The following is a 12,264-nucleotide window of genomic DNA, read 5'->3' as shown; positions in this document are numbered from 1 at the left end:
AATAAACCGGCTAGGCTTACTTAAATCGTTTAAGAAGAAACGTGACCCTGTGTTAGGATATAGCGGGTTGGACAATGACTGACTGACTTTAAAGCCTTGCTCTTAAAAATATATACATATATTTATTGAAAGCAGTATTGTACATTAAACAATCAATACAGAAAAATAACAGTAATGAATGTTAACCATAAATCATTCAGTAATCGATCACCACCACATATGAGGACAAAAAAAAAATTACAAAGTTTAAGTAAATAATGAGAGTGATCACTACAACAATATTAGCAGTCATATACAGTACCTTTTGCATTTTGGGAATCTTTGCTTCAGGAACTAAAACATTAAAAAAATAAATAACATGAAGATAACATTAAATAGAAAGGAAAGCAGTGTAAGAAACAGCACAATAATATTCAAGTATGTCAAAAGAAACAACCAAATGGCTCCAACAGTGCGTATTAATAAACCGAATCCACTTAATGACAGCCACAGCTTGCGGCCACCATATCATCATATTGTTTCAGAACGACATTCTCTTCATCATCAAAATATAAAAGATTGATTGAGTACAGTTTTTCTGGTACACAGCATGGAGTGTGCACCTCTCTTGTCAGTTTCAGCGCATTGACAATGGATAGGACAGTTGCATGATTTGTCGCTCTTAAGCCTTCTCCGAGTGGGAATGGGCACGCTCCCTTGCACTGATAGGCGTTGTATCCTTTGGGTGAAATGATCCATCCTGACCAGCCGATCTCTTCAAAGTCAACATACAGTGGTAACCGCTGACAAGACGTGACTGGTGTTTCAGGGTTCCCTGGAGCTGCACGTGCTGTCCTGTGTTTATTCCCTTGCACATCTGAGTGGACAGCATTGTGACTTTGGAAAGGCATAACTGAAGATCCATCACTAGGGGATGTTTTGTCAGCTAAATAAAACAAATCAGTAGAAATGAATCCAACACCGTTCGCTCATAGAAGAACACAGTACAAAAGTCATGCTTGATATTTTGAGTTTCGGAGAATTTCTATGGCTCTATATGAATTGTATCATTTCTTATCTAGAGAAGCCCACGGATGCCTTATTCTAGAATGCAGGACATATTTCTAGTATAGAGTTTGATTGTATAGTTATTATTTTTATCAAAACTAATACACAAATTACAGTGGTTTTCCACTTTACAACAGGATTAATAGACTCTTAACTCTCTTGTATCCGCCATCGGAGTAAACAGGCTTCGGAACGGATGAATGGACATGATGAGAACATGTTGGAATACTTGACAATTCAACACCTTGGCTGTTAGATGATGAAGCTCACAGAGATCTGTACCTTCACTGAATCTGTAATGATCTGTATGAGAGAGCTCTTTTACTTTAAAAAGCTCTGTGTGCAAGTCATCAGGTGCTCAATCGGGCTGCTGTACATAGTTGTTTTCTATAGTTCTGTTCTAGGAGTAACACAAGAAGATTGTACTTTTGTGTCCTCTTTTTTTTTTAGCAGGTAGTAGTATTCATTCTACGGTATTTTTAACAGAACTCATATGATACAACTTCAAGGTCCCTGGGGGCCAGAGTCTATTCCAAAAGCGCTGGTCACAAAGATCACATGCACACCTACAATCACCCATATTGGGCCATTCTGCTGTTATCTTTTAGCCAAATATGCACATCTTTGGGATGTGGAAGGAACACCTGGAGAAAACCCCACACCAACAACAACCTTATAAGGACCCAAACCCACTTTCCTCTACTCTACAAATAGGTATAGCAGTGGCACAAGTCGCTGCCTGCCCCACCATGCTGGCCTTGTATTGACATGTGCAGGAAAGACATTCAGGTATGACAAAAACAAAATGGGTGAAGAATTCTTCTGTGGTATACTATTGTGTCTATTCATACATTTTCAAAACACTTGGTAATAATAAAGCACCCTGAGCTGGTCCCAGCAAGCAGGGGCAATGAGCACTTTCACCTTGGATAGGATGAGTCCTCTTCAGACACACCCTTAACTTGTTCAGGCATCTACATACTTTCATGTGACATCATATAAAGTTAGACTGTCACCCGGCAGGAACAGGTGAAATGAAAAACAAATCCTGGTAGGAATTGGGCATGCACAGAATGATCTGTTTTAAAAAACTCAACCATCCAGCCAGAATGACCATAAATAGTAGGTGGCCGTGAAAACTCTAAGCAGATGAATGGCCACATTGGATCAGACTTAAACACTGCGAGGCAGTGGTAGCAATCAATGCCCACCATGCCAACATCAAGTCAAGTCAAGTTGGGGAGCATGCACTGGTACAGTGTGTTGCCGTACCCACTACACAATGAAACAACTCAGGATCCCGAGGTGCTGGAGCAGACCAAGGAGTCGACCATGTAACACCTGGCTGCGGCAGATAGAGGGTCATTTCTGGAGGGTGGGAAACCGTTGCAACCCCCCAGGCAGACACGCGGTCCAGTCCCACCCTTCGGAAATGACCTTCTATCTGCCGCAGCCAGGTGTTAGGTGGGCGACCCCTTGGTTTGCTCCAGCACCTCGGGTCCCCAACAATGAGGATCTTACAAGCCGGATCACCCTCGGGGAAACGCGCCACATGGCCGTAGTGCCGTATCTGACGCTCCCTCACAATGCAGGTAATGTGCCTCATTCGGGACTCCATGAGCAACCGCTCATTCGACACAAAGTCAAACCAATGGTACCCAAGGATTTTCCGGAGAGACACAGTACCAAAGGAATCCTTTGCCAACATCCACTCAAAAAATAAAATACAAGCATACATTCTCAATCCAACTCCACTCATGGTCTTCCCCAGCAGCACTTGGTGGGAAACAAGCTTGGGCAGGGCACCGTCCCACACATGCTCACCTCCACCCACCCACACTCACTCATCATGGAGCAAGCTTCAATTTGCCAATTAGCTTAACCTTGCATGGCTTTATGGTGTGTGAGGAAAACAGGAATACTGCTGGGTTACAGACACTGACAGACACAGGGAGGATGTGCAGACTTCACCACTGACAACAGCTGGCTTGGGGATTTAAATCCCTAATGTTGTATCCATGAGGCAGCAGCACTAACCACTGTGGGCAACATAAAAGCAATAAAGAGTTGAGAGGAGAATATGAGATGAGAATGTGTGAGCTAAATAAAACAAATCAGTAGAAATGACTCCAACACCCTTCACTCATAGAACAGCACAGTTCAAAAGTTATGGTTGATATTTTGAGTTTCTAAGAATTTGTATAGCTCTGTATGAATTGTATCATTTCTTTTCTGAAGAGGTCCACTGATGACTTATTCTAGAATGCAGGACATATTTCTAGTATATATTTTGATTTTATAGTTATTATTTTTATCAAAACTGATGTACAAATTACAGTGTTTTTCTACTTTCACTTTACAGTTTTGAAAGCTAATGCTGCAAAATTAACAAATTGGTGAGGAAAGGTCCCATGTTACAACATGCAGTGCTTTGCTGGGGAATATTTTAACATCAAACTGAATGAACTGAACTAATTATCAATCCTCCATGTCAAGTACCTGCTTAGTGCAACCCAGGACTGTAGTTTTCTGCACTTGCCACAATACAGAGCATCAGTCCATCATGGGTTATATTCACACATGATTACTACAGTGGTCTTGACCTTTCAGATTTGCCAGTAAACCCATGTGTGATAGATAGATAGATAATTTTAATTTTATGGGCGATAGATAGATAGATAGATAGATAGATAGATAGATAGATAGATAGATAGATAGATAGATAGATAGATAGATAGATAGATAGATAGATAGATAGATAGATAATTTTAATTTTATGGGCGATAGATAGATAGATAGATAGATAGATAGATAGATAGATAGATAGATAGATAGATAGATAGATAGATAGATAGATAGATAGATAGATAGATAGATAGATAGATAGATAATTTTAATTTTATGGGCGATAGATAGATAGATAGATAGATAGATAGATAGATAGATAGATAGATAGATAGATAGATAGATAGATAGATAGATAGATAGATAGATAGATAGATAGATAATTTTAATTTTATGGGCGATAGATAGATAGATAGATAGATAGATAGATAGATAGATAGATAGATAGATAGATAGATAGATAGATAGATAGATAGATAGATAGATAGATAGATAGATAGATAGATAATTTTAATTTTATGGGCGATAGATAGATAGATAGATAGATAGATAGATAGATAGATAGATAGATAGATAGATAGATAGATAGATAGATAGATAGATAGATAGATAGATAATTTTAATTTTATGGGCGATAGATAGATAGATAGATAGATAGATAGATAGATAGATAGATAGATAGATAGATAGATAGATAGATAGATAGATAGATAGATAGATAATTTTAATTTTATGGGCGATAGATAGATAGATAGATAGATAGATAGATAGATAGATAGATAGATAGATAGATAGATAGATAGATAGATAGATAATTTTAATTTTATGGGCGATAGATAGATAGATAGATAGATAGATAGATAGATAGATAGATAGATAGATAGATAGATAGATAGATAGATAGATAGATAATTTTAATTTTATGGGCTATAGATAGATAGATAGATAGATAGATAGATAGATAGATAGATAGATAGATAGATAGATAGATAGATAGATAGATAATTTTAATTTTATGGGCGATAGATAGATAGATAGATAGATAGATAGATAGATAGATAGATAGATAGATAGATAGATAGATAGATAGATAGATCATTTTAATTTTATGGGCAATAGATAGATAGATAGATAGATAGATAGATAGATAGATAGATAGATAGATAGATAGATAGATAGATAGATAGATCATTTTAATTTTATGGGCAATAGATAGATAGATAGATAGATAGATAGATAGATAGATAGATAGATAGATAGATAGATAGATAGATAGTTAGTTTTAATTTTATGGGCGATAGATAGATAGATAGATAGATAGATAGATAGATAGATAGATAGATAGATAGATAGATAGATAGATAGATAGATAGATAGATAGATAATTTTAATTTTATGGGCTATAGATAGATAGATAGATAGATAGATAGATAGATAGATAGATAGATAGATAGATAGATAGATAGATAATTTTAATTTTATGGGCGATAGATAGATAGATAGATAGATAGATAGATAGATAGATAGATAGATAGATAGATAGATAGATAGATAGATAGATAGATAGATAGATAGATAGATAGATAGATAATTTTAATTTTATGGGCGATAGATAGATAGATAGATAGATAGATAGATAGATAGATAGATAGATAGATAGATAGATAGATAGATAGATAGATAGATAGATAGATAATTTTAATTTTATGGGCTATAGATAGATAGATAGATAGATAGATAGATAGATAGATAGATAGATAGATAGATAGATAGATAGATAGATAGATAGATAGATAGATAATTTTAATTTTATGGGCGATAGATAGATAGATAGATAGATAGATAGATAGATAGATAGATAGATAGATAGATAGATAGATAGATAGATAGATAGATAGATAGATAGATAGATCATTTTAATTTTATGGGCAATAGATAGATAGATAGATAGATAGATAGATAGATAGATAGATAGATAGATAGATAGATAGATAGATAGATAATTTTAATTTTATGGGCGATAGATAGATAGATAGATAGATAGATAGATAGATAGATAGATAGATAGATAGATAGATAGATAGATAGATAGATAGATAGATAGATCATTTTAATTTTATGGGCAATAGATAGATAGATAGATAGATAGATAGATAGATAGATAGATAGATAGATAGATAGATAGATAGATAGATAGATAGATAGATAGATCATTTTAATTTTATGGGCAATAGATAGATAGATAGATAGATAGATAGATAGATAGATAGATAGATAGATAGATAATTTTAATTTTATGGGCGATAGATAGATAGATAGATAGATAGATAGATAGATAGATAGATAGATAGATAGATAGATAGATAGATAGATAGATAATTTTAATTTTATGGGCGATAGATAGATAGATAGATAGATAGATAGATAGATAGATAGATAGATAGATAGATAGATAGATAGATAGATAGATAGATAGATAGATAGAGTTGGTCGGTCGGTCTGTCTGTCTGTCTGTCTGTCTGTCTCGTAGCTTCTACAAAGACCCTGACTGTCATTCAAGCCCAGTCTCTTCGTTGTTGGCCAAGTCACCTAAGGTACGCACCTCCATTAACTAATGAAATGCACTGAAATATTCAGAAGACTGACAAACAAAATGTGGCAATATGCTAAGGACAAGAATAGAAAAGTATCCATCCATCCATTATCCAACCCGCTATATCTTAACTACAGGGTCACGGGGGTCTGCTGGAGCCAATCCCAGCCAACACAGGGCGCAAGGCAGGAAACAAACCCCTGGGCAGGACGCCAGCCCACCGCAGATAGGAAAGTATGAGGGAAGGAAAAGAATTGGGTGGCTGTCTAAAAGAAACACATAATTGGCCGAGCTCTTCTTTTTATATAAAGATCTGTAAGTACATTTTAAAAAATAAAGGTGCCACGGCAGTTCTTAAGAGTTATGCCTTATGGGAACCATTTTTGGATCCCAAAAGACTCATCCCCATGAAGGTTCCAGAAAGGACCTTTATTTATTTAAATCTTTAACAGGCCCCTTGCAGTAAATAACCATAAATAGATGGTTATCTGCAGTTTTGTAAAATAACCAATGGGTGATGATTTTAAAAGGACTCTCGCTGCATACAATTCCGCAGGCTACGTCCAGCTCTTCTTAATCTGTTAGTGTCCCTGCTATTTAGCTTACCATACGTTAAAGATTTCAGTTTTTCTTTTTTTTTTCTTCATATTTGGAGGTTTTTCAAAGCCCAAAAAAATCAACTTCAGATGTAAAGAACCCTTCAGAGAATGAAATGGTGTTTTGTCAAGCAACCCAAGAAAGAACCATAAAATGCCATTAAAGAACTGGTATTTATATGACATATAAACAACATAACACTCTCATTCCTAATCCAAATCAAGGACAAGGGAACTGGAGTCTATCCTGCCAGCACAAGACACTGACCAGGAATTAACCCTGGACTGGGAATAGATATACAAAATTTAGATTTCCAAAATAATAAATCAAAAATAAATACAATTCACCTTAATTAAATGAACATTTCTTGACTTAGTCAGTGGGTAACTGATGTTCTATACTATTTGAAATTGGAAAAAGTCACTGTGCAAAACTTTTTAGAACCTGGCAGGATCTCAGGATCTAATTAATAACATTTTAGAATAAGCATTTAAATTGAGTAAGCGGATTCTCTTCCCCCTTTTATTCTATTTATTTACTTACTTATCTTTTCTACTATTAAAACTTCACTATGTCGGCCTAGCTCTCTTTCTCATGGGTGAGGGTTGACTTGATTTGAATCTAGTTTTGTAAAATCTGAGTTGCTTGTACAGAATGTTGTTGGATTTTAATAAATTCAATAAAATGTTTAAAAAAAAGTGAAAGAACTGGCGGCACGGTGGCGCAGTGGGTAGCGCTGCTGCCTCGCAGTTGGGAGATCTGGGGACCTGGGTTTGCTTCCCGGGTCCTCCCTGTGCGGAGTTTGCATGTTCTCCCCGTGTCTGCGTGGGTTTCCTCCGGGCGCTCCGGTTTCCTCCAACAGTCCAATGACATGCAGGTTAGGTGGATTGGCGATTCTAAATTGGCCCTAGTGTGTGCTTGGTGTGTGGGTGTGTTTGTGTGTGTCCTGCAGTGGGTTGGCACCCTGCCCAGGATTGTTTCCTGCCTTGTGCCCTGTGTTGGCTGAGATTGGCTCCAGCAGACCCCCGTGACCCTGTGTTCGGATTCAGCGGGTTGGAAAATGGATGGATGAATGGATGAAAGAACTGGTATTTTTAGGAGTGTAGGTGCACTTTGTACTGGAGAAAAGAAATAAAAAAGTGGTCCATACTGCAACATAAAAAGTATCAGGCTAAAACAATCTTGACCTTATTGATGGCTTGACTTACCAGGGATCACAAAAACAAACCTCTCCCAGAAAGGCAAACCTTTAAAGTATAAAAATCCTACCACCTTGGTGACCCCTGAAATCCTAAAGCAGGGTCTCAGCCATTACCAGCGTGTACAGCAGACACATTGGAAACTTGGGCTGCCTGACACAAAGGCTGGAGAGTTTATGAAGATAAAAATCAGAAGTCCAACTCCCATCGGAGCTGCCTGTCATTACCACAGTCCAACTCCAAAATCCAGACTTTGTACAAATGAAGATTACTGTCAAAGGCGCTATATAAGATAACATTAGTAATAATAATACCCTGTTGATGACTGGTTTATTATATAGGGGTTAGTAAAGGCTGTGTTCATGTGCTCTTGCAGAAGGAAAATTGACAAAGGTTAATTCCACGTTAAAAATGGGAATACCTAACTAAATAAAACAAAATCAAAAAGAATGATAGATGCAAATGTATCATCTGCCCATAAACCTTCCCGTCGCCCTTTTTTTTTTTTTAAATCAATGTGTATAATGCATAAAACAAAAAAGTGCTGTACCTGGTAGCGGCATGTTGCCAGTGGATTCCCCTTTTCTGCCATCCACAGAGAAAAGCACAAGAAACCCTCGGGCTTCCTCGGGATGCCGCACTTGTTTTGTAAATCTGCCAACCGAGGCTTCCCAAAAATTCCCGGTAGGGAGAGTGAAAACAAGAAGTAAGCCGTGATTTGAATTGCTGTCGAGAAGCCATTTAGACACCTGTAAGGAGGAATGAGCGTGTCAGCTAATCAATTTCATTAAAGCGATCATCACGAAGGGCATCTACAGGCAAAACAAAAGCGGCCATGCAGAATTCACTGACCGTCAGGGTGACATTGAACACTTCCCAGCCCTGTGTGTGAAGGGGTAGCAGTCTTGAACTAATCAGGTTGCCTCTCCACGGCTTAATTCCGCTTTCCATCAACTCGTAAATATCAATCTAAGCGAAGAACAGGAAAAACAGCAAGTTAATTATAAACCAAGGCTAATGGCCGAGCAACAACAGCAATATTAAAAACAAAAAAGTTAATGTTCATTACTTTGCCAAAATGATGGACAAATGATTTCCCAGGCATGGTGCTTTGCTTCTTTCTGAATATCCGTAACTCAGCTTTGATGAGTTTTTCATTCTGATGGACTGATGATAAGTTGAAGTAGTATAAAGATCGACCTGAAGGAACTAAAACAGTGAAAAGACGAACAATTACCAGCCATTTAATCAAACAAGGTGTATAGCGTGGAGAGCATAACCTTAAACGGACTTGACTCGACCGAAAATTTATTTATTTATTTATTTATTTTGAGTGGGCTAACACGGTAAAGTACTCACCTTTATCTTCAAAACTTCGGACAATGTTGCCTTCCAGAATGTTCGGATATCTTGTTATTCCGCCCGAATCGGCCACCGTGTTGAACAGGTCCACCATGAACTGCGGGGCCTTCTTGTGAGACACAGTTTTTTGAGGCACGTCATCAAAGTCAAATATTTCATGCAGTGCTTGGATGGCTTTGGAAACGACCTCCTTTGGTTCGGTCTCCGGGTCGGGTGGCCCGGTCGGGACTCTGAAGAGCAGTACAGGCTCTGTGAGCAAAGCCAAGGCAATGCAGACTGTCACCGTGGCATGGCGTGACATCTTCCACTCAGCCATCTTTGCTGTCCACTGGGCTAACGTGCAATGGTACAGACTCGACTGTCGCCTCCATATAAACTTGGCACGCGCTCCACTCTGCGTGCGTGCGGCAGTTTGATGTCAGTGACCGAGTGGACCAAACCACGGCGAGGTGACAGGGCCTGAATAAACAGTGCTAATTGATTACATTGTTTCAGCTCACTAGGTGTTTTGTTTTTTGACATCTTTTTTTTTTTTTTTTAAATGGTTCTGGTCATTGGACTTTTGTTGCATCTGCATTCAAACTTTCTTAAATAGAGTAGATACATTTTTCATTCCCTCATTTTAACAGAGGATGTACACTTTCCGTTTTTGGAGAGCTTAGAAATGAGAATCTGCAACGAATGTGTCTTTCCAACACGAATATCTTAAAAGGCATGAAACAAAGGGACGTGGCTCGAATATTGTGGAAAGATAATGATTTCAGTTAGGAAGAGAAAATAACGGGATAATGAATGTTTGTGCAACAATAAAAACTGTAATTCGATTGTGATTGAGAATGCCACGAACTTTCAACAAGACAAAGTTGTTTTGAGGATTGCATTTTGTACAGTGTAAATAAAGTTGACTTTTCAATAGCCAGTTCCAACCTTGTAAGATTTATTATGTTACCAGGCTTGATTGTCATACTTTTGTGTTGATATAGCCAAGTGTTGCACTGTCAATGTACAAACAATAGGCTTCATTGATTTAAGTAATGTGTGCAAACCACAGACATATATACATATGTGTGTGTGTGTGTGTGTGTGTGTGGAGGCACCTGCGAGGTCAGATCGCCTGAGCAATGGCGTCTGGTGATGCCACCTCCACGTGGCACCGCATTGCATTTCAGTCCAGACTCTCTTTGTGTGTAGCTCTTAGCCGGCAGAATGAGCCGCCCAGAGCCTTCTTTACTGCTGACTCCCTCGAAGTGTTCGAAAATTCTTTACTTTGGTGAGTTTCTATCTAACTGATATTTGCCAGAGAGCCAGGGTGACTCACTGGTAGCTCTGCGGCCACACAATAAGGAGACAGAGGTTCGCGTCCCGGGTCCGCCCTGCCTGGAGTTTGCTCTTTGCGATATAATGATGGTTCCTCATCCCCCTACTGCACGCTTAAGTCGCTGAAAAAAGCTGACAATTCTATAGTTCAGCTTCGGTAAAGTATGGCGTTCCCCGTGTGGGTGTTGGTTTCCTCTCACAGTCCAAAGACATGCAGCTTAGGTGAATTGGGGATCCTAAATTGGCCCTTGTGTGTGGTTGGGATGGGTGTGCGTGCCCACCGTGCCATGCACTGACCCCCTTTCCAGGTTTGCTCCTGCCTTGAGTCCTGCGCTGGCTGGGATAGGCTCCAGCAGACCCCAGCGACCCTGTTCAGTACTAAGCGGGTTAGAAAATGACCGACTGATTGATATTAGCCATTGTAACTGACTTGTCTTTTGGTCTAGACTCTTTACTTGTGATCATTAATTTTGTACCCTTGCCCTGTAACAGCTTTCCCAAACAGTCCTCCAAACTGATGTCTACTCAGTTATGTTGACCTTTTGTTGCAAGTCGCTTTGGATTAAAGTGTCTGCTGCGCAAATAAATGTAAATATAAATTCATTCCGTTAAAGTGCTGTAATATAGGAAAATGATTGTTTCGCAGGGCGGCACGGTGGCGCAGTGGGTAGCGCTGCTGCCTCGCAGTTGGGAGATCTGGGGACCCGGGTTCACTTCCCGGGTCCTCCCTGCGTGGAGTTTGCATGTTCTCCCCGTGTCTGCGTGGGTTTCCTCCGGGCGCTCCGGTTAACCCCCAAAGTCCACAGACATGCAGGCTAGGTGGATTGGCGATTCTGAATTGGCCCTAGTGTGTGCTTGGTGTGTGGGTGTGTTTGTGTGTGTCCTGCGGTGGGTTGGCACCCTGCCCGGGATTGGTTCCCTGCCTTGTGCCCTGTGTTGGCTGGGATTGGCTCCAGCAGACCCCCATGACCCTGTGTTCGGATTCAGCGGGTTGGAAAATGGATGGATGGATTGTTTCGCATAACAGATAAAAATGAACCCATTTTGGGTGTATGCACTAAGATTGACTGGCCTTGAGCCGGGGATGCTACTTGGTATTAATAAAGCACACTGAAGTGGCTGCATAGTGGCGCAGTCGATAGCGCTCCGAGGACTTCAACACGTGGCGTTGTCTGTGAAGTGTTTTTTTTTTTCCCGTATCTACCTGGGTTTCAAATAGTAAAGCCCACCTCGTCGTCTAAGTGCTGCTGGTGGTTTCCCTATAATGCTGCTGACCTCATATATTCTCAAAAACGTTCTGGCTCAGTTAATTTGTCATTTACAAAGTGGCCCGTGTGTGCCTTAGACAGCCTTGCAGTGGACTGTACGCTGTATTCTGCAGTTCTGCCGCCAACCCTTGATGCTTTTTTGGACGAAATAAGTGCATAGGACTGGCGGGCTTTGTTGGGCTGAATGGCCTGTTCTCGTCTAGAGTGTTCTAATGTTCTAACCCCAAGTTGGTTTTAAAATGTTGTTTTCGGTACC

General features: G+C 39.4%; 1 protein-coding gene across 1 annotated transcript; it reads right to left on the bottom strand.

The window, feature by feature from the left end:
• Positions 1 to 321: 321 nt before the first annotated feature.
• LOC114647093 (bone morphogenetic protein 2-like) lies at positions 322 to 9,917 on the bottom strand. The gene is made up of 5 exons (XM_028795615.2): positions 9,421 to 9,917; positions 9,131 to 9,270; positions 8,914 to 9,030; positions 8,612 to 8,810; positions 322 to 925 (listed from the first exon to the last, which is right to left on the bottom strand). Exons 1-5 carry the CDS (start codon positions 9,737 to 9,739, stop codon positions 477 to 479), a joined length of 1,224 nt encoding a protein of 407 aa, XP_028651448.2. The 5' UTR covers positions 9,740 to 9,917; the 3' UTR covers positions 322 to 476.
• Positions 9,918 to 12,264: the final 2,347 nt, after the last annotated feature.

The sequence above is a fragment of the Erpetoichthys calabaricus genome, chromosome 2, assembly GCF_900747795.2.
Source record: "Erpetoichthys calabaricus chromosome 2, fErpCal1.3, whole genome shotgun sequence".
Lineage (NCBI taxonomy): Eukaryota > Metazoa > Chordata > Cladistia > Polypteriformes > Polypteridae > Erpetoichthys > Erpetoichthys calabaricus.
The sequence above is the reverse complement of the archived record's forward strand: the minus strand, read 5'-3'. Positions and strand labels throughout refer to the sequence as shown.